The sequence below is a fragment of the Octopus sinensis genome, linkage group LG3 (assembly GCF_006345805.1).
Source record: "Octopus sinensis linkage group LG3, ASM634580v1, whole genome shotgun sequence".
Taxonomy (NCBI): domain Eukaryota; kingdom Metazoa; phylum Mollusca; class Cephalopoda; order Octopoda; family Octopodidae; genus Octopus; species Octopus sinensis.
This window is the reverse complement of record NC_042999.1, coordinates 137,040,768-137,068,336: the sequence shown is the minus strand read 5'-3', so window position 1 is coordinate 137,068,336 and position 27,569 is coordinate 137,040,768. Positions and strand designations below refer to the sequence as shown.

General features: G+C 36.4%; 2 protein-coding genes across 4 annotated transcripts; one reads left to right on the top strand and one right to left on the bottom strand.

The window, feature by feature from the left end:
* Positions 1-53: 53 nt before the first annotated feature.
* LOC115209247 (peptidyl-prolyl cis-trans isomerase B-like) lies at positions 54-10,496 on the bottom strand. Of its 2 annotated transcripts, XM_029777533.2 has the most exons (5): positions 10,120-10,456; positions 4,433-4,549; positions 3,329-3,434; positions 908-1,092; positions 54-210 (listed from the first exon to the last, which is right to left on the bottom strand). In XM_029777533.2, exons 1-5 carry the CDS (start codon positions 10,273-10,275, stop codon positions 76-78), a joined length of 699 nt encoding a protein of 232 aa, XP_029633393.1. In that variant the 5' UTR covers positions 10,276-10,456; the 3' UTR covers positions 54-75. The 2 variants fall into 2 exon arrangements, with proteins under 2 accessions (XP_029633393.1, XP_029633394.1); XM_029777534.2 differs by lacking the exon at positions 4,433-4,549 and having other exon boundaries at positions 10,120-10,496.
* A 5,216-nt stretch (positions 10,497-15,712) lies between these two features.
* LOC115209245 (peptidyl-prolyl cis-trans isomerase B) lies at positions 15,713-27,195 on the top strand. Of its 2 annotated transcripts, XM_029777530.2 has the most exons (5): positions 15,743-16,097; positions 22,943-23,059; positions 24,059-24,164; positions 26,254-26,438; positions 27,039-27,195. In XM_029777530.2, the coding sequence occupies exons 1-5, from the start codon at positions 15,942-15,944 to the stop codon at positions 27,171-27,173; spliced, it is 699 nt and encodes a 232-aa protein (XP_029633390.1). In that variant the 5' UTR covers positions 15,743-15,941; the 3' UTR covers positions 27,174-27,195. The 2 variants fall into 2 exon arrangements, with proteins under 2 accessions (XP_029633391.1, XP_029633390.1); XM_029777531.2 differs by lacking the exon at positions 22,943-23,059 and having other exon boundaries at positions 15,713-16,097.
* The last annotated feature ends 374 nt before the right edge of the window (positions 27,196-27,569 follow it).

Genomic DNA, 27,569 nt, shown 5'->3' with positions numbered 1-27,569 from the left:
TTAAAAACAAGCATTTCACTTTGTTAAAAAGACAACACTCAGAAAAACTTGAATTAGAAATATTGCATAAAAAATTTATTTGTCAGCTGACGCTTTTGAAACAGCAAATGGTTCATCTACTGGAAGTGATCCACAATCTGCAATGATAACTGGAACTACTGGTCGATCTTGTTCACCAGTCTTAGTATTTTCAATTTCACGAACCACTTTCTGCAATTAAAAGACAAATTAATTAAAATGTTGTAAAACAATATTAGAGACTTACTAACAAAAATCTTCCAGTGATGGAACCACAGGTTTCAATCTCAAAAATCAGCAAAGTGTATTGTATTCCTATAAGTTAGTTAAAAGGTGAAGGAGCTGAATATAAATCTGCTTCTGATATTATCATTAAAACTGGAGAAGTGAGCCTCTGATTTTCATACTTCTATCATAAAGCAAGAACAGCACGGTAATCTTTGTAGGCTTTCTCACATAGGTGACTCAGAATAATTAAAAGGTGTTGTTTGTTTAACTCTTTAGCATTTAAACCAGCTATATCCGGCCCAAACTGGCCAGATTTGGCCTCTCACATCTACTGAACAATGTCATATTAGAATTACACAATCACATCATCAAAATTTCAAAGCTGTGAAATAATGCATGATTAATTCAAAGCAATGTAAGTAAATAAACATTACATTTGGTGGAATAGTCTGAATGCTAAAAGGTCAAATAGACATTAGCAAGAATTTAGTGTAACACCAGCTATAATATAATGTTAAAAAATACAAAAATAACTTGCAAAAAGATTTACCTAGAAATTATAAGACAACAGGTGCAAGAAAAACATTTCTGACAAGCACTACTGCTCATAAAGCTTATTGAAAAATGAAGTAAAGAAAATAGGACATCAATGGTATCTTACCATCCCTTCAAGGACTTTACCAAAAACAACATGGCGTCCATCAAGCCAGTCAGTTTTCTTAGTGGTAATGAAGAACTGTGAACCATTTGTATCTTTGCCAGCATTTGCCATCGACAGCCAGCCAGCTCCATAGTGCTTTAGCTTGAAGTTTTCATCAGAGAATTTCTCACCATATATACTGACACCTAAGTGGAATCAATGAAAATAGATATTATATAAAGGTAGTAAATCAGAAATAGCAACAATCTAAAAAGAAGGGTGATAGGATAGTGGTGGTTATGGTAAAATAGTGAATCCAGAATAAATTATCCAATTAGAAAAAGATCAAAAATTGATTAAACATTTTCCCTTTAGCAGTTTTGGCATCAAGGCAGGTTGCATTTAAAAATTCAAATATTTACATGAAAGACATAGCCGTTTTAAATCACGATTTTTAGTGTCTTTATTATTAGATTTCTGGCAAAGTATACTGAGGTTTCCTTATCAAAGGATGTGTATTTGGCTTTTAATTGGATTCAAAAAGATAGCCGTAGGTACACTGCCAGATTTGACTGGGCCTGATGAAGCCTTCTGGCTTCACAGACCCCAGTAGAACCGTCCAACCCATGCTAGCATGGAAAACGGACGCTAAACAACGATGAAGGCAGTGGTCATGACTTTTACAGGCCTCAACTGACTGGTGACATTGATTCTAAGAAGGACTAAGCAAAGTATTTGGCAAGTATTGAGACAGTAGAGATGACAAGAAGAGAGAACAAAAGCTTGCTAGTTCAGAGGAATAGAAGCCATTATAGTAACAGGAGAGGAGATTTCAGTTACTAGCTCACAGAATGCCTATGAGCATTTGTCAATCAACTGAAAAGGTTTGGAATGTTTATGTAAATTGTAATAGCAGCAATGTCCTGTACATATAAGGGGTGTTTTAATGTTGGTCACACTTGAGCTTTGTAGAAGATCAGCACAAAACAGGGATGCTGTCACAGTGTAATCTGCTACTCTTTTGATAGAAGTATTAACATTCATTTTGACATTAATACAAAAGCCAATGCTTTTAGGGATAGAAAAACAAGGAGGTATTTAAATTCTATATTTTATTGAGAGACATTAGCCTTGCAAATGAAATTGGCAGTCTCATCATATCCTTTCAGTGTAGTCTTTTGTACAATACATCTGATTCCTCTTATATTCCATTTTTCTTTTAGATTATTTCCACATACATCAGAACAGACTTGCCTCCATTTCTTTCCATCCTTAATACATTTTCTGCATTCAATGTCCATTTTTTACTACCATGTAATATGCACTTTGTAATATCAAGAATCATACAATTTACCATTCACTTGCAGAAAGAATCCCTTTCTTGCCAAATCTTTTCCACTTTACTTATTCTGGGTAGTTTGCTTTTAGAAAAGACCCCATCGCTACTGATTTGGCCACTTAGGAAACAAGCTGTTGACTATATTTTGGGAACCTGACTGTCTTTATAAACCAACTTATGATGTTGTGAACCTGTAGTTTATATGGGGTACACAGTACAGAATTCCTTCTTACTCCTACTGAGTGTGGCCACCTCCCAGATTCTAGAGTCAAGTCTTCCATCTGCAATTTTTGTCATTGCTTTCAAGCCACTCAGTTCTAAACCTCCCCTCCACATATGGAATTTCTCTCATTCTTACATAGATTCAGCTAGAAGATCTAAGTAAGTCATCAGTATATGGAAGTTTCCACAATCAGCCAGTCTTAAGCTCCTCTGCTGTTGTCTGTAAAACTATAATAGACAAGAGTGTGCTGAGAGCTAAGGCCTTTTAACATACAGCTGAACTCTAAATTCCTTCCTGAATTCATGTTAATACTCACCTTGTGTACATCATGTCTGTACATGGTTAGAATGGTTCTCAAAAGCAATTCATCTCTTAGCTTCCTTTATGACACAAGAACAAAGAGTACCCTATGGAAAGCCTTATCCACTTCAGGGAATGGTAGCACTGGTGCTCCATCCTAGTACAAACTCAAACACTCACCTAAACTAAATATCTTAATTCATTGCATTTTAACTAAATAGGATGTTCTATTTCACCAGATAATTTTCTTTCCATTGTATAGCCATCAACTGCAGTTGCTGATTGATCCCTATGGAAAGTCTAATTGGGCTCTCTTCTTTGCACTCTTCATTTCATAACATCCCTCAGTAGCATTAGCATTTTCATGCCTCTTTTTGACATCAGTGAACACCAGTATGCTGCTGTTACTACACAACTTCACTCCAAAGGCATCCTGATTTATACCAATATACTGCTTAGCAATCCAAAACACATCATGCCTCAGATCATTACAGAACATCAGCAAACTCTTTAGATTTTCTGTTAGCTACCTGCTTTTTTTTCCAGGTTTTTCTCTAACTGTGCAACAGAAAATACTTACCTCCAGTTCCATCACCTTTGGTGAAATCACCACCTTGGATCATAAATGCAGGAATGACACGATGAAAAGAACTTCCCTTATATGTTAATGGTTTATCACCTTTGGTCTGAAAAGAAATTAAAAGCATTCAAGTTAACATATTGCAAAAAGATAGATAACAACCAAGTTAATATCACTCACATCAATTGTTTCACAGCTAAGTAAAAACTTATTGTATCATATTTATAAGATTGCCTGGTAAAAGAGCTAAAATATGCTATATAGTAGTATTCTGTTGACATTCCATTTGCATATAAACATACTTTCATTAAGTCTGACTAGATGAAATAGAAGAATTAGACGCTTCCTTATTCACAGTGCTATACAAATTTCTCAGCAAATGAACCAAAGAGAAAAATGATTTACCAAGCAATATTACTGCTTCATTATGTGAGCTAAGAATCAACACTAGTTATATCTCAATTGGTGTTTACTTATCACGTTCAGATTTCCAAATGAGTTGATCCACAATGTTTCTATTCATGATTTCATATAATGCAGCAAATACACAATATTCAAATTAAGGTATTACACTGACAAATTTCTTTCCAGTTCATTTAATATTCTAGATGTACAACTGTCCACAACAGTTGACATTCTCTCAGCAGGACATCAAAGTTGAATGAACAGAGATAAAGTTGTTCTTAAATACAATTACAAAAGTTACATAAAGGCATCAGCCAGCTCTTAAATATTTTGACAAAAAAAAAAAAATTTCTATTTCCAACACTTCAAAAGTGACTGAAGCAGTTACGAGTCACCTTCTCTAACACCATGAGTCTCTTTCTGCAATCACCACTATATTTTCTGCATAGCCAGATCTACTGTGACCTACTTTCCTAAGTCCTCCACTTTCAGAAATGTGGTATAAAAAATGGTATTTTGCATACAATACACCAATCTTCTGGCTAAATCACCTGTCCATCATTACTAACTGACTATTCTCTTGGGTTGGCAAGATCAAAATATTTACTAAATAGCAATGTGGATCATGTGTGTATGTGTGGTCTTCAGCATTCAAATTTTTAAATTTTTAATGATTAAAATTCAGAAATATAAGATTACCATAGTTCCTTCAGCTAAAGTTTTGAAATTTTTGACGGTTTTAGGAACAGTCTTGCCAAACAGTCCAATCACAATTCGACCAGCAGGCTTATCACCAATCTTTATGTCAAAAAAGACCTGGTAAAAATAAGAAACAAAAAATGTGTGTATAAACTTATACACATAGAAAGTACATGTAATCTCAAAAGTGGCTAGCTTGATATGTAGGAAAGGAGTTGGTAAGAACTTGATATTGTATATTCAGTGGAATATGCCTGCATATGTATACCCATGTTTTAACATTGGTAATATACCTGTAGTATAATATGGATACTCTTATCCTTCACAGACTTATTTTAACTCTGATTCAGCTAAATGTTGTATATACATATACATACATATATATACACAATATATATATGGATATATATATATACACAATATATATGGATATATACACACAAAATATATGAAGAATATATACATACATAGGCGCAGGATTGGCTGTGTGGTAAGTAACTTGTTTACCAACCACATGGTTCCGGGTTCAGTCCCACTGCGTGGCACCTTGGGCAAGTGTCTTCTACTATAGCCTCGGGCCGACCAAAGCCTTGTGAGTGGATTTGGTAGACAGAAACTGAAAGAAGCCCGGCGTATATATGTATATATATATATATATATATATGCGTGTGTGTGTTTGTGTGTCTGTTCCCCTAGCATTGATTGACAACCGATGCTGGTGTGTTTGTGTCCCCTTTACTTAGCGGTTCGGCAAAAGAGACCGATAGAATAAGTACTGGGCTTACAAAAGAATAAGTCCTGGGGTCAAGCTGTTCGATTAAAAGCGATGCTCCAGCATGGCCACAGTCAAATGACTGAAACAAGTAAGAGAATAAAGAGTAAGAGAGTATACACAAGTACACACACACACATATATATAATGCATATATACATACATACATACATGCAAACAGGCATACATATACACAAACAGGCATATATACACACAAACAAGGATATATACACATGCAAATATACACTTACATATATACATACACACATATATTTATACATATATGCTGTAATTGAGAAGATCTATTGACACGCTGTTCTTGAGGAAACCTATTTAATCCAGTAACATCAAAATTAAATCCAATGAAAACTGCACTTGTGGCCGATGCCAGTAACCTGGTTACCCAGTCATTTTTACAAAAAAACAAAAGATGAAGACAGGTGTATAAACAAGTAGGTGTACTAGTTTGATACTTGGGAAGCTGAGTAAGTATTTTATATTTCAAGCCTATGCTCTTCAATAGAAAGGGACACAGGGAAATAAACAGAGAGAATTAAAAAATCATACAAACTGTTTGGAAGAAGGGGAAATAATAAAGTACTGGTGATCCCAAAACGAAGGTGTGCATGCCTGTATGTGAGAGTGTAATTATGTGCATGTGGAGTGATGTGATGTGGTGGGGGATTGTGAGGATGGCATGTGGGTTTGGGGTGAGGATGGGTTGGGGGTATGTGAGCATGGAATGTGTGGGAGTGGGATATGGATGGAATGGGTATACATACACATGTATATATATATATAATGATTCTTGATAGAATCAGGTACTTAAGAATATGCACTTGGTCGTGTTGGATAAACCTGTGATCACCACCTTTGGTCAATTAAATATCCAGAACGATATTCAGGTTGTGCATACAGAGAAAACCACTTCTATGAGTATTAAGCGTCACGGGGCTGGTCCAAAGTACACGGTGTATTGATCATACATTGTTTAGTATACTCCATGGTGTCCAACTTATCATGAATCCCTATGGTGTATTATAAACAAATGAATAATAACAGATGATGGATAAATGTCAGTTCATTACAGCCATTTCTTATACGTTTTTTATGGAAGAAATGAGTAAATTACATCACCTTAAAAAAAAAACCATAACCATCAGATGAAACAATTTCAAAGCTATAGCGTATCCTGGATATTCTATTGTTTTGAAATTATATTTTATCTGATGATAATGGTCTTTTCAAGTGATGTAATGTACTCATTTTTCTATTAAAAATGTGTAAGAAACAGTTGTAATGAGCTGACATTTGTCCATCGTTTGCTATTATTTGCTTATATATTATATATATGCATATATAATTGGGAATTGAAAAAGAGTAATTTCCTACATACTTCACCTTAATAAATGTTCTCCATTGTGTACCTGTTGGTAAAATATAAGTTTAGATTTACAAGAAAGTGATTTTTCAATTTTTATATTTGAAAGGCTCCCCATGTGTAGTTGTGCGTTAAGACACTGTTGCTGAGCAACTAGTTCCCATGTGTCACACAATGAAGTTGTTCTTCAAAGTCTATTCATTTGTTGATGATAAAGCTAAAATTCTGAATGAAATGAAAGTTTTCCCACATACTTCATAGTTAAACAACTTTTCTCTGGTGTGCATTATATTTTGTTAAAAGATTGAGGCAAATGATTTCCTACTTGTTTTATGAAAGACAATGTCTACCTTGATGGAATTTGAACTCAGAATGTAAAGAGAGAAGAAATGCTGCAAACAATAATAATAGATGGTTGGTGGCTAGCATCACAGAAAAAAAAAGAAACTGAAGAATTGTGATGATAGAATTTATGGAATTAAAATGAAAGTAATGGCTAGTAGACAGCTGATCATCATGTGTAGGAGATTGTGAAACTTGGTTGATAGCAAATATATGATTTGGTGCTAGAAGTCTCCACACATACACAACAGCCTTCTGATACTGTAAACACACATAGACAATTCCTGAAGCAGGCCATGGAGATACAGTCAAAGGTACACAGTATTTCTAAAATAGTAATAATTATAACCATAGTAATTATAATAGCTTTGAATATTGCAACAATAAAAGCTGCAAACTATGGCACATAGTGTTTTTTTTTGCGGGGTGGGGGGGATCAGTTCAATACTTCAATCCCAGTGATTGACTGATACTCATTCCATTAACCTTGAAAGAATGAAGGTATATTTGATCTCCATAGTATTGGAACTCATAATGCAAAGAGCCAGAAAAAAATGTCGCTCAGCCCTTTTTCTGCCATTTGCCACCTTAATATCAATAATATACAACATAAAATAAAAAGGACCCATGTCCTTCAGTTTCTTCTTTCCTTTCTTCTTGTGATGCTGACCACTAGCTGTCTATTACCATTTTTTCTTAATGTTTTTTTACTACCTTTGTTTCTGGTCTTATTAAATAAAAAAACAACAGCACAGTTAAAACAATTGTTATAATCTTTTGGAAAAATGAAAATACAAAGAAAAAAATAGATGTATTAAATCAGTGTACCTTACATCACACTTGGTTTCTTTAGAGGAAAATGAGAAAAGTAGATTTTTAACAGTACTGCGCAAGAAAGACTGACAGATATACAGGGTGTTTAGGATAAATCTTACAATTATTTTATGTCTCCTTTTTACAGAAATAGTTTGATGTATTGAAAGAGTCAATGGCATTAGAAAGTATAAAGATAAATGTTGAGGTTGAGAAAAAGTTAGCTGACCTGGAAGATTGGAAACCATCTGAGTCAATTACTGTGTTATGATATGCACCAGGTATCCAAATGCTGACATCATGATTGCTGCTCAATTCTCTATGAACTTTGTAAAGGCTGTAAAATGTGACGTGGATAGCTGCAACCGAGACTGTGAAGCTGTAGCCAGCATGAAGAGACACAGTAAGTGTTCTGTGTCTGTACACCAGAATTCATCTCCACATCTTTGAACAGGGTCTTAAACTCAATTTAGTTGGCTATGTGAAGCTGCTGGAGCCTATAGTCAATCCCTGACTCGAAAGGATTGCTGCAGGAAGGCCAAATGTGTGGCAGCAGGATTCAGTTCCTTGCCATGCCTCCAGAAAGTGTCAGAAGTGGTAGTCAGAGAATTTCTACGACTTTACCAACCCCAATTTTTGGTCTCTTAATTCTACCAATTGTAATCCCATACTATGGGATTACCTGTGAGGGGCGTAGTTGAGAAAGGCAACAACTGTTCTGCCTGAAACACCAAGAACAAGCTGGTGGCCAAGATCAAGGGGTTCGAAGATCTTCCCAGAGATAAAGAGAGATAGGCATGTGCTAGATTCCAGAGCTGTCTTGAGGCCAGCTACTTTGAGTAAATTATCTCCCAGCAATAATCTAGTCATTATTTTAAGAATATTTTTTTTTAATACTTTTATTTTTGAATGGGATATTATGTTTTCTGTTCTTTTTATCCAAACTGTTAAATTTAGCCTTAACACACTATAGCAGTAAGAATCAGATCGGGCAAGAAGACACGGTAATGAGACTATATGGAGAGGTGAAATTGTTGCAGGTGGATGAAGAATGAGGGTATCAGATTATATATAATTATTCTCTTCTCGTTTTAAGTTGGTACAATTCCGTACTGTTTCTGAAATTAAAAGTATCACTACTCATAGACGCACGATTTTAATTCTTTTGTTCTGGTAAATGAATGCGACCACGCTGGGATTTTATCGTCGTAAAAGGTTTATTTGATCAAATCGACTAAAATAACCAAAGTAAGGGTAAGTTTTCCGCCTACTTTTCAGAAAGTAAAAATGCACCATCTCAAAAAGGTGGGAAGTATACGCATTTTCTAGAGAAAATACTGGGTATCTCAAATAAACCAAAGCTATCTCATAATATACAGGAAACGCGGAGTGACTAGGACACGTCGGTCAAGCCTACATTTAGACTTTTGTCAGTTTCAACGTACGCCTTTAGTCGGTCCAACGAAAGTCTCTGAATTGTGTGCAAATAATTGGGTCTTTATACCCTTAGCGTAAATTTCAGGTAAACTAACCGTAAAATAGTTACAACCATTGCTCAAACTGCTCGAAATAGCAGCCGAATTCCCTCCGATACACTATTCTTGATATAGAAATAGGAGAAAAAGAACCCTTTGCATACAGATTATTTAATAGAATTTGAAGCTGAGAATTCACTCTGTCGATACTGGAGTTCCTCATTAAGTGCGAACTATCTGCAGATAGCACGTAGCAAGAAAATGTTGTAGTAGACCGTATCAGAAGTATTGAACGAGTGTGTGCGTTTATACACATACACTATATATACATTACAGTATAGATATATGGTATAGCTGTCGTCAGACAAATGAAATTCATACGAATTCAATGAAAATAATTAAGCGAATATCTCTTTTCATGCACATCTGTTAAAACAAATTTTGTTGCTTATAAATGAAGTGCTTGCACACGAATTTAACTTTTACCAGTAGAAGTAATGTGGTTAAGATTTTTTTTCTATCAATTATTGTGGTCGTTAATGATTAATATGAAAAATATTAAATAAAGTGATTGCGTTTGTCTTGCTTTGTCTAAAACGAAGTTACAGAGCGTTCATCCCAGTAGACTTGTTCATATAAAACAGTGTTTCACAGCAAAGGAATATGAGAATCGGTAGAGCATCGAATCAAATATTTTACAGTATGTAGTTATATCTTTTTATATTTCCAGTTCAAATCCGACTTAGCCCTAAATACCAGGTGTGCGTATTTTTTTCTTTCGCCAAATACTGAGTTAGAATCAACTGTTCCCCCCCCCCCACAAACAACTAGTGTGCTTATGCTAAAAAAAAAAATCAATTATTTATTGTATATGTAATAGCAGTTGCAGAAAAAGTCTACTTACTTTATCAGTGACTTTAGGTCCTTTAGGTTTGGCTGTAGTAGACAAGAAAGCCGGAATTAGAGAGAGAAACAACACAAACGACAACAACTTCATCATGATGTAGAAATATCGCCGACGCCGGTGTGAAATGTTACAATAGTCAAGCACTCGTTCCATAAATAAGTAGCACCGGTGCTGTATGAATAGCGCGGTAGTCGGATCAAATAATCTAAATACTGAATTAGCTGTTATTACATTTTATTTCTCCCTTAGAACGATTAGAGAAAACGGATCAAAAGGAAAAGATCCGTCTTGGCGATTTAATTATGAAACATCATTATGAAATAAAAGCCCGGTAAAATTTCGCTTTTTACCGAAACAATTTCAAATACACGCGCCAGCTAAACACTTCATTCAAGAAACGACACATCACTTTTACTTCTGACGTTACACCGGTCAAGAAACGACACGTCACTTTTACTTCTGACGTTACACCGGTCTATCAATAGCAACGTTGATGGAAACAAGAAAGCTTCTGGGTGGTCATTCGAAATAGCAGCTATATCTCTCTTACGTTGCTTAAGATATTTCTAGATGCACCATACCTGAAAATAAGACTAGTTGGTCATATTTTTGATGGCGGAAGTAAAGAATACGCACACCACCCGTTTTCGGCCTAACGCTAACACTAAACACCAGGTGTGCGTATTCTTTACCTTCGCCGAATCTTCTTCCACAGGATAGTTCACTGAACCTGATTTGTCAATTATTTATTTCTTTGGTCCACAGAGTAAATAGGAGTATAGGGAGGTGAAGTAGGGCAATCGTTTTTGTGTGTAAAATTTCTCCAGCCCTTTTATGACAGTTAATAAGGGAGTGGTTGAGGCATTAAATGTGCTTCTACCCAGTAAGATCTGAAAATCCTTACCACGTCACTGATGGCTGATACTAAAAAGATAGATGGGGGCAGGGGCTACGTTGAAAACGTTGGTCGCTACATGTAGCTGATTCAGACCGAGAGAGAGAAAACAATTCAGATGTATTCATAGTACTTTGTCGACCTTTACCTCAGCGAGAGAGAGCAAAGCATTCTGTCCTACAGTCAATTCACTGCTTTATTATTATTCAATAAAATAACTGCTTGTTCAAATTTTCTTTTTCTCGCAACCACATGGATTACAGTTTATTAAGAAGGACCTTCAGCTTTCGTATTTTTCCCTTTAAAGTTAATACCTTTCAACGTGTTCTTGTTAGTAAATGTATGATCAAAAGAACGAAGGTAAAGAATACGCATACCCGGTGTTTAATGTTAGCGTTAGGCCGAAAACGGGTGGTGTGCGTATTCTTTACCTTCGCCGAAGATCCATTAAAATTATTTCACTACTCTATTTATTGGTCATACTTACTTAATTTACTTGTCTCCATCTTTCTTATACATGGTACAAAAAATTAAGGGTGAGATGGGTATAATATGATTATCATGTTCATTGAAGTATATTTATTGGAATAGAACATGTATGTATTTAATGTTGTGGAAGATTTAGCTGTTAGTTTTAGCAGCTCGAGTAACCACACTGATCAGACCGGCTTGTGATCAAACTATTAGGATCTTTTCCTTTTGATGGACGGAATTTTCTAGTTAACTAAACAATTTGAAAGAATTAAACTACGTTAAACTTACAAATTACAATTTTGTTTACAATATTGTTTTCTTTTGACACATTCTAACAGTATACGAAGTTTCAAATTGTTTAGTTAACTAGAAAATTCCGTCCATCAAAAGGAAAAGATCCTTTTCATCTAATCATGCCGTTATCATATCAAAGAAACGAAAGAATCATTGGCTAGTGAAATCTCAGACATACAGGATAAAAAGTGGGGAATCATAGTTTGATTACAAGCCGGTTACTCGAGCTACTAAAACTTCCACAACAGAGAAAAGAGAATTTACAGTAAAAACAAACACTCAGCCCTCCCTCCAGCGTATAAATTACTTTAAAAAGAAATATTTTAAAAGGGAAAAACGTGAGAAAAAAAAAATTAAATTAACGGTAGACAAAAACATGTGCCTTCTCGCACATAAACACATTATTCACACATACGCAGACGCAAATATTGAAGTACTAAGTGGCACGTCAAATGATATTTAACCGTGTGAAACATTTTTCATGCATATCAACATTCTAAAGTTGGACCTACTATTCCTTATCCTAAAGCTGCTTCAGACAACTAGGAAGGGTTCCTGACTCGTTTCACCGTCTGCTTTCAATCTTGGATTGTGATTCGGTTCAGCCCAAACTCTCTCAGATTTTGTCTGCTGTTGCCTACTCCTACAAGGATTGCAACTGTTTTTGTTCCTGCTTTAACCCAGATTTGTCCTAGAGCCCATAGGAGATTGTTTTTAGTCAACCATCTATCATGTCAGTTACTCATCAGGATGATGGTCCTACCAACGGTCATCTCAACGAGCAGTTGCTGTTGCTCAAACAAGAGGTCGAGCACCTAAAGTCTGTTGTTGCTCATTTACTGAATAAACAGTCTACTCTTGACGCAGAGCCACCCTTGATTTCTTCCCTGGAGACGTCCAAACCGAAGGGAACAAAATCGAAGCGGCCAAAGAAGGCGAAGGAACCGGCGGTCGTTTCCGCACATGATCGTTCCTGTGCGGATTCTTCCTCATCTGCCTTTTCGGTCCCGGAGGTTCCCCAACCTAATTTGAGGAGCGTAGATTCAAACCCACCTGAAGACCATTGTTCTCCCAAAAAGAAGAAACGTAGTCAAAACTCCAGTGGGGCAGATTTAGCTACGAAACCTGCGCACGATAAAATCTGTTTGGATTCTCCCTCACTTGTCCTTCCCATTAATGCCATTGCTCAAACAATTCTGAACGATCTTGGTACCTCCAATGCTTCGATTGGTCATCACGCGGGACGAAGTCGAACGCGTTATTCAAGGCCTCGATGTCAACAAGGGTCACGGCCCTGACGGCATACACCCACGGGTTATCAAAGCGTTGGCTCCGGTCATCTGCAAGCCCTTAACACGTCTATTCAATATGTCATTGGCGACGGGTGTTATACCTGCGGACTGGAGAACAGCGATAATCTGCCGAATTTTCAAGAAAGGGAGCCGCGAAGACCCGCTTAACTACCGACCGGTTTCCTTACATCAATAATAAGCAAGATGTTCGAAACCATCCTTAAGAAAAGTATGATGCTCCAGCTCCAAAACACAGCCTCTATCTCTAATTCTCAACACGGCTTCGTGCCGAAGAGATCATGCTTGACCAACTTACTGGTAATGGAAGAATTGGTGACGCGCATCCTCGATGATAGTGATGCTGTTGACATCGTTTTATTGGACTTTGCCAAAGCTTTTGACTCGGTAAACCACCACCTATTACTTGTCAAGCTTCAAGCATATAGTTTCCATCCGGATATTGTACGATGGGTTGGTGCCTTCCTCTCAGATCGCTCCTTCCAAGTCCAAGTTAATGGTTCACGGTCCGACGTCTCCAGTGCGAGTAGTGGCGTGCCTCAAGGTTCAGTGCTTGGGCCCTTGTTGTTCATAGTCTTCATAAATGACTTGCCCGACGACCTCACACAACACACCTTTCTATTTGCCGACGATGTCAAACTGGTCGCTCCTCGCGGTGATATAGAGGATCTTCGTCGATGCCTCCACCAAATTTGGAGATGGTCTAACGAATGGGACCTGTGTCTGAACGTGTCAAAGTGCTGTCATCTGCCTGTTGGCTCTCCTCCTGCAACTCAACTTGATTTCGAGCCGGGTCGTCTGCTGCTGGAGAGGACCGATCAGGTAAAGGACCTGGGTATCTTGATGGATTCCTCCTTTTCGCCTTCGGCCCAGTGCATCCATGCTGCCAACAAAGCACGCGGAATTCTGTTCTTGATTCGACGGTCATTCGGAATGCTCACAGCAGCCATATTCCTACCGCTCTATGTCACGCTGGTGAGACCCATATTGGAGTACGGGATTCAAGCCTCTTCTCCTTATCTCCTCAAAGACATACAGCATCTCGAAAGAGTCCAGAAGCTGGCTACCCGCATGGTTCTTGGTCTCAATAATTTGTCTTATGAAGAAAGGCTGAAGACGCTCGACCTTTATTCTCTAGAAAAACGACGACGCCGTGAAGATCTCATTCTTGCTCACAACATCATAAGCGGAAAATGTAACCTCTCGAAAGAGCTGTTCTTCACTCCTGCTCCAGAGCGTCGGCTGCGGGGTCATTCCGAAAAGCTCTATCTGCGACGATTTCATCTCAATCGAAGGAGAGGGGCTTTCTCCGTCCGGGTTGCGGATCCGTGGAATAAGCTGCCAGACGAGATGGTGAAGATGCCGATGACCGCTCGGTTCAAAGTCTCCCTTGACCTCAAGTGGCCTGAACTCTTTACATGAACACCACCCTGTACATAACTCCATGTCCCCCTACATGGCCTTGCTTTTTGAGCCAAAAAAATTAACTAACTAACATTATATACATACATGTTCTATTCCAATAAATACAATCCAATGACCATGATAATCATATCATCATCATCTCACCCTTAATTTTTTGTACCATGTATAAGAAAGATGGAGACAAGTAAATTAAATAAGTACGACCAATAGAGTAGTGAAATAATTTTAATGGATCTTCGGCGAAGGTAAAGAATACGCACACCACCCGTTTTCGGCCTAACGCTAACATTAAACACCGGGTATGCGTATTCTTTACCTTCGTTCTTTTGATCATACATTTACTAATAAGAACACGTTGGAAGGTATTAACTTTAAAGGGAAAAATACGAAAGCTGAAGGTCCTTCTTAATAAACTGTAATCCATGTGGTTGCGAGAAAAAGAAAATTTGAACAAGCAGTTATTTTATTGAATAATAATAATAAAGCAGTGAATTGACTGTAGGACAGAATGCTTTGCTCTCTCTCGCTGAGGTAAAGGTCGACAAAGTACTATGAATAAATCTGAATTGTTTTCTCTCTCTCGGTCTGAATCAGCTACATGTAGCGGCCAACGTTTTCAACGTAGCCCCTGCCCCCATCTATCTTTTTAGTATCAGCCATCAGTGACGTGGTAAGGATTTTCAGATCTTGCTGGGTAGAAGCACATTTAATGCCTCAACCACTCCCTTATTAACTGTCATAAAAGGGCTGGAGAAATTTTACACACAAAAACGATTGCCCTACTTCACCTCCCTATACTCCTATTTACTCTGTGGACCAAAGAAATAAATAATTGACAAATCAGGTTCAGTGAACTATCCTGTGGAAGAAGATTCGGCGAAGGTAAAGAATACGCACACCTGGTGTTTAGTGTTAGCGTTAGGCCGAAAACGGGTGGTGTGCGTATTCTTTACTTCCGCCATCAAAAATATGACCAACTAGTCTTATTTTCAGGTATGGTGCATCTAGAAATATCTTAAGCAACGTAAGAGAGATATAGCTGCTATTTCGAATGACCACCCAGAAGCTTTCTTGTTTCCATCAACGTTGCTATTGATAGACCGGTGTAACGTCAGAAGTAAAAGTGACGTGTCGTTTCTTGACCGGTGTAACGTCAGAAGTAAAAGTGATGTGTCGTTTCTTGAATGAAGTGTTTAGCTGGCGCGTGTATTTGAAATTGTTTCGGTAAAAAGCGAAATTTTACCGGGCTTTTATTTCATAATGATGTTTCATAATTAAATCGCCAAGACGGATCTTTTCCTTTTGATCCGTTTTCTCTAATCGTTCTAAGGGAGAAATAAAATGTAATAACAGCTAATTCAGTATTTAGATTATTTGATCCGACTACCGCGCTATTCATACAGCACCGGTGCTACTTATTTATGGAACGAGTGCTTGACTATTGTAACATTTCACACCGGCGTCGGCGATATTTCTACATCATGATGAAGTTGTTGTCGTTTGTGTTGTTTCTCTCTCTAATTCCGGCTTTCTTGTCTACTACAGCCAAACCTAAAGGACCTAAAGTCACTGATAAAGTAAGTAGACTTTTTCTGCAACTGCTATTACATATACAATAAATAATTGATTTTTTTTTTAGCATAAGCACACTAGCTGTTTGTGGGGGAGGGAACAGTTGATTCTAACTCAGTATTTGGCGAAAGAAAAAAATACGCACACCCGGTATTTAGGGCTAAGTCGGATTTGAACTGGAAATATAAAAAGATATAACTGCATACTGTAAAATATTTGATTCGATGCTCTACCGATTCTCATATTCCTTTGCTGTGAAACACTGTTTTATATGAACAAGTCTACTGGGATGAACGCTCTGTAACTTCGTTTTAGACAAAGCAAGACAAACGCAATCACTTTATTTAATATTTTTCATATTAATCATTAACGACCACAATAATTGATAGAAAAAAAATCTTAACCACATTACTTCTACTGGTAAAAGTTAAATTCGTGTGCAAGCACTTCATTTATAAGCAACAAAATTTGTTTTAACAGATGTGCATGAAAAGAGATATTCGCTTAATTATTTTCATTGAATTCGTATGAATTTCATTTGTCTGACGACAGCTATACCATATATCTATACTGTAATGTATATATAGTGTATGTGTATAAACGCACACACTCGTTCAATACTTCTGATACGGTCTACTACAACATTTTCTTGCTACGTGCTATCTGCAGATAGTTCGCACTTAATGAGGAACTCCAGTATCGACAGAGTGAATTCTCAGCTTCAAATTCTATTAAATAATCTGTATGCAATGGGTTATTTTTCTCCTATTTCTATATCAAGAATAGTGTATCGGAGGGAATTCGGCTGCTATTTCGAGCAGTTTGAGCAATGGTTGTAACTATTTTACGGTTAGTTTACCTGAAATTTACGCTAAGGGTATAAAGACCCAATTATTTGCTCACAATTCAGAGACTTTCGTTGGACCGACTAAAGGCGTACGTTGAAACTGACAAAAGTCTAAATGTAGGCTTGACCGACGTGTCCTAGTCACTCCACGTTTCCTGTATATTATGAGATAGCTTTGGTTTATTTGAGATACCCAGTATTTTCTCTAGAAAATACGTATACTTCCCACCTCTTTGAGATGGTGCATTTTTACTTTCTGAAACTGTCACTTTTCTTACACACGTACACACATTTCATTATTCAGTAGTTGACTTGGCCAAACTGGGGCATTGCCGTAAAGGGTTTAGTCACTCAAATCGAGCCCACTACTTATTTTTAAAGTGACGGGTGTAACAGTAAAACTTATCTAAAAAGTACACGAAATTATGATATGGGTAAAAATTAAAATATTTTGAACAAAAAAAAATTTCACAAGGAAACCACCACCCTTGCTCTTTTCCTTCTCCATGAGGTCACAATAACTATTCCGAAAGCCCGCTGAACACTGGCGGTGTAATAATAAAAAGTAGGCGGAAAACTTACCCTTACTTTGGTTATTTTAGTCGATTTGATCAAATAAACCTTTTACGACGATAAAATCCCAGCGTGATCGCATTCATTTACCAGAACAAAAGAATTAAAATCGTGCGTCTATGAGTAGTGATACTTTTAATTTCAGAAACAGTACGGAATTGTACCAACTTAAAACGGGAAGTGAATAATTATATATAATCTGATACCCTCATTCTTCATCCACCTGCAACAATTTCACCTCTCCATATAGTCTCATTACCGTGTCTTCTTGCCCGATCTGATTCTTACTGCTATAGTGTGTTAAGGCTAAATTTAACAGTTTGGATAAAAAGAACAGAAAACATAATATCCCATTCAAAAATAAAAGTATTAAAAAAAAATATTCTTAAAATAATGACTAGATTATTGCTGGGAGATAATTTACTCAAAGTAGCTGGCCTCAAGACAGCTCTGGAATCTAGCACATGCCTATCTCTCTGTATCTCTGGGAAGATCTTCGAACCCCTTGATCTTGGCCACCAGCTTGTTCTTGGTGTTTCAGGCAGAACAGTTGTTGCCTTTCTCAACTACGCCCCTCACAGGTAATCCCATAGTATGGGATTACAATTGGTAGAATTAAGAGACCAAAAATTGGGGTTGGTAAAGTCGTAGAAATTCTCTGACTGACACTTTCTGGAGGCATGGCAAGGAACTGAATCCTGCTGCCACACATTTGGCCTTCCTGCAGCAATCCTTTCGAGTCAGGGATTGACTATAGGCTCCAGCAGCTTCACATAGCCAACTAAATTGAGTTTAAGACCCTGTTCAAAGATGTGGAGATGAATTCTGGTGTACAGACACAGAACACTTGCTGTGTCCCTTCATGCTGGCTACAGCTTCACAGTCTCGGTTGCAGCTATCCACGTCACATTTTACAGCCTTTACAAAGTTCATAGAGAATTGAGCAGCAATCATGATGTCAGCATTTGGATACCTGGTGCATATCATAACACAGTAATTGACTCAGATGGTTTCCAATCTTCCAGGTCAGCTAACTTTTTCTCAACCTCAACATTTATTTTTATACTTTCTAATGCCATTGACTCTTTCAATACATCAAACTATTTCTGTAAAAAGGAGACATAAAATAATTGTAAGATTTATCCTAAACACCCTGTATATCTGTCAGTCTTTCTTGCGCAGTACTGTTAAAAATCTACTTTTCTCATTTTCCTCTAAAGAAATCAAGTGTGATGTAAGGTACACTGATTTAATACATCTATTTTTTTCTTTGTATTTTCATTTTTCCAAAAGATTATAACAATTGTTTTAACTGTGCTGTTGTTTTTTTATTTAATAAGACCAGAAACAAAGGTAGTAAAAAAACATTAAGAAAAAATAGTAATAGACAGCTAGTGGTCAGCATCACAAGAAGAAAGGAAAGAAGAAACTGAAGGACATGGGTCCTTTTATTTTATGTTGTATATTATTGATATTAAGGTGGCAAATGGCAGAAAAAGGGCTGAGCGACATTTTTTTCTGGCTCTTTGCATTATGAGTTCCAATACTATGGAGATCAAATATACCTTCATTCTTTCAAGGTTAATGGAATGAGTATCAGTCAATCACTGGGATTGAAGTATTGAACTGATCCCCCCCACCCCGCAAAAAAAACACTATGTGCCATAGTTTGCAGCTTTTATTGTTGCAATTTTCATATCTATTATAATTACTATGGTTATAATTATTACTATTTTAGAAACGCTGTGTACCTATGACTGTATCTCCATGGCCTGCTTCAGGAATTGTCTATGTGTGTTTACAGTATCAGAAGGCTGTTGTGTATGTGTGGAGACTTCTAGCACCAAATCATATATTCGCTATCAACCAAGTTTCACAATCTCCTACACATGATGATCAGCTGTCTACTAGCCATTACTTTTGTTTTAATTCCATAAATTCTATCATCACAATTCTTCAGTTTCTTTTTTTTTCTGTGATGCTAGCCACCAACCATCTATTATTATTGTTTGCAGCATTTCTTCTCTCTTTACATTCTGAGTTCAAATTCCATCAAGGTAGACATTGTCTTTCATAAAACAAGTAGGAAATCATTTGCCTCAATCTTTTAACAAAATATAATGCACACCAGAGAAAAGTTGTTTAACTATGAAGTATGTGGGAAAACTTTCATTTCATTCAGAATTTTAGCTTTATCATCAACAAATGAATAGACTTTGAAGAACAACTTCATTGTGTGACACATGGGAACTAGTTGCTCAGCAACAGTGTATTAACGCACAACTACACATGGGGAGCCTTTCAAATATAAAAATTGAAAAATCACTTTCTTGTAAATCTAAACTTATATTTCACCAACAGGTACACATTGGAGAACATTTATTAAAGTGAAGTATGTAGGAAATTACTCTTTTTCAATTCCCAATTATATATCTTTATATATAAAAGTGAGGTTGTGTGTCTGTCTCCTACGATTTAGATTCCTAACTACTCCCACATTTTGTGGTGCAGTTTAACCAAAACCGAGTATCATATAGTCGTGATTCATATCGAGCCCTTCTGGGTATTAGCGCGCATCTACGGTTTTTAAAATAATTTTTTTCCCATTTTAATGCATTTTTTCGCTATTATATAAGGGAAGTAACTCTCTAAAAATGTCTATGATGAGTCAACGATTTAAAAAAAAATTTACCATTTTTTCTCCATTTTTTTGCTATTTTTTGGCTATAACTCTCTAAAAATGCTTTATAGTTATTTCCCTTACAAACCCGAGTAACGCTGGGCGATACTGCTAGTACATATATATAATATATAAGCAAATAATAGCAAACGATGGACAAATGTCAGCTCATTACAACTGTTTCTTACACATTTGTAATAGAAAAATGAGTACGTTACATCACTTGAAAAAGTCCATTATCATCAGATAAAACATAATTTCAAAACAATAGAATATCCAGGATACGCTATAGCTTTGAAATTGTTTCATCTGATGGTTATGGTCTTTTGTTTTGAAGTGATGTAATTTACTCATTTCTTCTATAAAAAACGTATAAGAAATGGCTGTAATGAACTGACATTTATCCATCATCTGTTATTATTCATTTGTTTATAATACACCATAGGGATTCATGATAAGTTGGACACCATGGAGTATACTAAACAATGTATGATCAATACACCATGTACTTTGGGCCAGCCCCTTGACGCTTAATACTCTTAGAAGTGGTTTTCTCTGTATGCACATCCTGAATATCGTTCTGGTATGTGGTGATCACAGGTTTATCCAACACGACCAAGTGCATATTCTTAAGTACCTGATTCTATCAAGAATCATTATTATATGTATTTACATGTGTATGTATACCCATTCCATCCATATTCCACTCCCACACATTCCATGCCTACATACCCCAACCCATCCTCACAATCCCCCACTACATCACATCACCCCACACGTCAACGTCACTAGGCCCTCTCCACATGCACATAATTACACTCTCACATACAGGCATGCACACCTTCGTTTTGGGATCACCAGTACTTTATTATTTCCCCTTCTTCCAAACAGTTGCTATGATTTTTTAATTCTCTCTGTTTATTTCCCTGTGTCCCTTTCTATTGAAGAGCATAGGCTTGAAACATAAAATACTTACTCACCTTCCCAAGTATCAAACTAGTACACCTACTTGTTTATACACCTGCTTCATCTTTTGTTTTTTTGTAAATTTCACATGTGTGTGTGTGTGTGTATATGTATGTATATATATGATGACTGGGTAACCAGGTTACTGCAGTAGGTTCCAATCTGATGTGGCAATGTTTCTACAGTTGGATGCCCTTCCTAACGCCAACCACTCCATGCAGTTGGCACGAGTGCCAGTCACGTGGTACTGGCATTGCCCATGTTTGGATGGTGCTTTTTACGTGCTTCTGGCAGAGGAGCCAGTTGTGTGGGGGGCTGGAGGTTTATCCAACACGACCAAGTGCATATCCTTAAGTACCTGATTCTATCAAGAATCATTATTATATGTATATACATGTGTATGTATGCCCATTCCATCCATATTCCACTCCCACATACCCCAACCCATCCTCACCCCAAACCCACATGCCATCCTCACAATCCCCCACCACATCACGTCACCCCACATGTCAATGTCACTAGGCCCTCTCCACATGCACATAATTACATTCTCACATACAGGCATGCACGCCTTCATTTTGGGATCACCAGTACTTTATTATTTCCCCTTCTTCCTAGCTCTCCTGTCTAACTGCCTTCTTCCAAACAGTTGCTATGATTTTTTAAATCTCTCTGTTTATTTCCTTGTGTCCCTTTCTATTGAAGAGCATAGGCTTGAAACATAAAAGACTTACTCACCTTCCCAAGTATCAAACTAGTACACCTATTTGTTTATATACCTGTCTTCATCTTTTGTTTTTTTGTAAATTTCACATGTGTGTGTGTATATATATATGGGTGTATATATGTGTGTCTATGTATATATATGATGACTGGCTATCCAGGTTACGGCACGAGGTTCCAATCTGATGTGGCAATGTTTCTACAGTTGGATGCCCTTCCTAACGCCAACCACTCCATGTAGTTGGCATGAGTTCCAGTCACATGGTACTGGCATCGCCCATGTTTGGATGGTGCTTTTTACGTGCTTCCGGCAGAGGAGCCAGTTGTGTTGGGGGCTGGAGTTGCTGGCATCGACCAAGTTAGGATGGTGGATTTTATGTGCTACAGGCAGAGGGAGCCAGTCAGGCAGCACTGGCATCGGCCACAAGTACAGTTTTCATTGGATTTAATTTTGATGTTACTGGATTCAATAGGTTTCCTCAAGTACAGCATGTCAATAGATCTCAATTACAGCATATATGTATGGATATATGTGTGTATGTGTATATATGTAAGTGTATATTTGCATGTGTATATATCCTTGTTTGTGTGTATATATGTCTGTTTGTGTATATGTATGCCTGTTTGCATGTATGTATGTATATGTGTGTATGTATATATGCATGTATATGTGTGTGTGTACTTATATATTTTGTGTGTATATATCCATATATATTGTGTATATATATATATATCCATATATATTGTGTTTATATAGCTATCCATATATATTGTGTATATATAGCTATCCATATATATTGTGTATATATATGTATATACAACATTTAGCTGAATCAGAGTTAAAATAAGTCTATGAAGGGTAAGAGTATCCATATTATACTACAGGTATATTACCAATGTTAAAACATGGGTATACATATGCAGGCATATTCCACTGAATATACAATATCAAGTTCTTACCAACTCCTTTCCTACATATCAAGCTAGCCACTTTTGAGATTACATGTACTTTCTATGTGTATAAGTTTATACACACATTTTTTGTTTCTTATTTTTACCAGGTCTTTTTTGACATAAAGATTGGTGATAAGCCTGCTGGTCGAATTGTGATTGGACTGTTTGGCAAGACTGTTCCTAAAACCGTCAAAAATTTCAAAACTTTAGCTGAAGGAACTATGGTAATCCTATATTTCTGAATTTTAATCATTAAAAATTAAAAAAATTGAATGCTGAAGACCACACATACACACATGATCCACATTGCTATTTAGTAAATAGTTTGATCTTGCCAACCCAAGAGAATAGTCAGTTAGTAATGATGGACAGGTGATTTAGCCAGAAGATTGGTGTATTGTATGCAAAATACCATTTTTTATACCACATTTCTGAAAGTGGAGGACTTAGGAAAGTAGGTCACAGTAGATCTGGCTATGCAGAAAATATAGTGGTGATTGCAGAAAGAGACTCATGGTGTTAGAGAAGGTGACTCGTAACTGCTTCAGTCACTTTTGAAGTGTTGGAAATAGAAATTTTTTTTTTTTTGTCAAAATATTTAAGAGCTGGCTGATGCCTTTATGTAACTTTTGTAATTGTATTTAAGAACAACTTTATCTCTGTTCATTCAACTTTGATGTCCTGTTGAAAGAATGTCAACTGTTGTGGACAGTTGTACATCTAGAATATTAAATGAACTGGAAAGAAATTTGTCAGTGTAATACCTTAATTTGAATATTGTGCATTTGCTGCATTATATGAAATCATGAATAGAAACATTGTGGATTAACTCATTTGGAAATCTGAACGTGATAAGTAAACACCAATTGAGATATAACTAGTGTTGATTCTTAGCTCACATAATGAAGCAGTAATATTGCTTGGTAAATCATTTTTCTCTTTGGTTCAATATGCTGAAAAATTGGTATAGCACTGTGAATAAGGAAGCGTCTAATTCTTCTATTTCATCTAGTCAGACTTAATGAAAGTATGTTTATATGCAAATGGAATGTCAACAGAATACTACTATATAGCATATTTTAGCTCTTTTACCAGGCAATCTTATAAATATGATACAATAAGTTTTTACTTAGCTGTAAAACAATTGATGTGAGTGATATTAACTTGGTTGTTATCTATCTTTTTGCAATATGTTAACTTGAATGCTTTTAATTTCTTTTCAGACCAAAGGTGATAAACCATTAACATATAAGGGAAGTTCTTTTCATCGTGTCATTCCTGCATTTATGATCCAAGGTGGTGATTTCACCAAAGGTGATGGAACTGGAGGTAAGTATTTTCTGTTGCACAGTTAGAGAAAAACCTGGAAAAAAAAGCAGGTAGCTAACAGAAAATCTAAAGAGTTTGCTGATGTTCTGTAATGATCTGAGGCATGATGTGTTTTGGATTGCTAAGCAGTATATTGGTATAAATCAGGATGCCTTTGGAGTGAAGTTGTGTAGTAACAGCAGCATACTGGTGTTCACTGATGTCAAAAAGAGGCATGAAAATGCTAATGCTACTGAGGGATGTTATGAAATGAAGAGTGCAAAGAAGAGAGCCCAATTAGACTTTCCATAGGGATCAATCAGCAACTGCAGTTGATGGCTATACAATGGAAAGAAAATTATCTGGTGAAATAGAACATCCTATTTAGTTAAAATGCAATGAATTAAGATATTGAGTTTGTACTAGGATGGAGCACCAGTGCTACCATTCCCTGAAGTGGATAAGGCTTTCCATAGGGTACTCTTTGTTCTTGTATCATAAAGGAAGCTAAGAGATGAATTGCTTTTGAGAACCATTCTAACCATGTACAGACATGATGTACACAAGGTGAGTATTAACATGAATTCAGGAAGGAATTTAGAGTTCAGCTGTATGTTAAAAGGCCTTAGCTCTCAGCACACTCTTGTCTATTATAGTTTTACAGACAACAGCAGAGGAGCTTAAGACTGGCTGATTGTGGAAACTTCCATATACTGATGACTTACTTAGATCTTCTAGCTGAATCTATGTAAGAATGAGAGAAATTCCATATGTGGAGGGGAGGTTTAGAACTGAGTGGCTTGAGAGCAATGACAAAAATTGCAGATGGAAGACTTGACTCTAGAATCTGGGAGGTGGCCACACTCAGTAGGAGTAAGAAGGAATTCTGTACTGTGTACCCCATATAAACTACAGGTTCACAACATCATAAGTTGGTTTATAAAGACAGTCAGGTTCCCAAAATATAGTCGACAGCTTGTTTCCTAAGTGGCCAAATCAGTAGCGATGGGGTCTTTTCTAAAAGCAAACTATCCAGAATAAGTAAAGTGGAAAAGATTTGGCAAGAAAGGGATTCTTTCTACAAGTGAATGGTAAATTGTATGATTCTCGATATTACATGGTAGTAAAAAATGGACATTGAATGCAGAAAATGTATTAAGGATGGAAAGAAATGGAGGCAAGTCTGTTCTGATGTATGTGGAAATAATCTAAAAGAAAAATGGAATATAAGAGGAATCAGATGTATTGTACAAATGACTACACTGAAAGGATATGATGAGACTGCCAATTTCATTTGCAAGGCTAATGTCTCTCAATAAAATATAGAATTTAAATACCTCCTTGTTTTTCTATCCCTAAAAGCGTAGGCTTTTGTATTAATGTCAAAATGAATGTTAATACTTCTATCAAAAGAGTAGCAGATTACACTGTGACAGCATCCCTGTTTTGTGCTGATCTTCTACAAAGCTCAAGTGTGACCAACATTAAAACACCCCTTATCTGTACAGGACATTGCTGCTGTTACAATTTACGTAAACATTCTAAACCTTTTCAGTTGATTGACAAATGCTCATAGGCATTCTGTGAGCTAGTAACTGAAATCTCCTCTCCTGTTACTATAATGGCTTCTATTCCTCTGAACTAGCAAGCTTTTGTTCTCTCTTCTTGTCATCTCTACTGTCTCAATACTTGCCAAATACTTTGCTTAGTCCTTCTTAGAATCAATGTCACCAGTCAGTTGAGGCCTGTAAAAGTCATGACCACTGCCTTACCTTTTTGAATCCAATTAAAAGCCAAATACACATCCTTTGATAAGGAAACCTCAGTATACTTTGCCAGAAATCTAATAATAAAGACACTAAAAATCGTGATTTAAAACGGCTATGTCTTTCATGTAAATATTTGAATTTTTAAATGCAACCTGCCTTGATGCCAAAACTGCTAAAGGGAAAATGGTTAATCAATTTTTGATCTTTTTCTAATTGGATAATTTATTCTGGATTCACTATTTTACCATAACCACCACTATCCTATCACCCTTCTTTTTAGATTGTTGCTATTTCTGATTTACTACCTTTATATAATATCTATTTTCATTGATTCCACTTAGGTGTCAGTATATATGGTGAGAAATTCTCTGATGAAAACTTCAAGCTAAAGCACTATGGAGCTGGCTGGCTGTCGATGGCAAATGCTGGCAAAGATACAAATGGTTCACAGTTCTTCATTACCACTAAGATAACTGAGTGGCTTGATGGACGCCATGTTGTTTTTGGTAAAGTCCTTGAAGGGATGGTAAGATACCATTGATGTCCTATTTTCTTTACTTCATTTTTCAATAAGCTTTATGAGCAGTAGTGCTTGTCAGAAATGTTTTTCTTGCACCTGTTGTCTTATAATTTCTAGGTAAATCTTTTTGCAAGTTATTTTTGTATTTTTTAACATTATATTATAGCTGGTGTTACACTAAATTCTTGCTAATGTCTATTTGACCTTTTAGCATTCAAACTATTCCACCAAATGTAATGTTTATTTACTTACATTGCTTTGAATTAATCATGCATTATTTCACAGCTTTGAAATTTTGATGATGTGATTGCGTAATTCTAATATGACATTGTTCAGTAGATGTGAGAGGCCAAATCTGGCCAGTTTGGGCCAGATATAGCTGGTTTAAATGCTAAAGAGTTAAACAAACAACACCTTTTGATTATTCTGAGTCACCTATGTGAGAAAGCCTACGAAGATTACCGTGCTGTTCTTGCTTTATGATAGAAGTATGAAAATCAGAGGCTCACTTCTCCAGTTTTAATGATAATATCAGAAGCAGATTTTCGTTACCAAGTCTCTAATATTGTTTTACAACATTTTAATTAATTTGTCTTTTAATTGCAGAAAGTGGTTCGTGAAATTGAAAATACTAAGACTGGTGAACAAAATCGACCTGTAGTTCCAGTTATCATTGCAGATTGTGGATCACTTCCAGTAGATGAACCATTTGCTGTTTCAAAAGCGTCAGCTGACAAATAAATTTTTTATGCAATATTTCTAATTCAAGTTTTTCTGAGTGTTGTCTTTTTAACAAAGTGAAATGCTTGTTTTTAATGTGGGAAAAGATGTCTCCTTCCCTACCCCACTTTCTCTCTCAGATATGCCAAAATGTCTTCACTTTGTAAGTGAACATTTTGATTTGGAATTTAGTTTATTTTTCAAAATATTACGTTGTATTCAAAGTTTATTGTTATAAATGAGTTTGGTAATGAGCAGTGAGGCCAGCCACTTTTGCCCATTTGTTTATTGATAGCATATTTAGATGTGGGTGCTTAGTCAAGCATGTGATGTTTTTGTTTTAAGGTTTTTAGTTAAGTGGCTTATGCACATAATCTACATAGGCTTTATGTACCTAGTCAGATTGATGTAGTTATA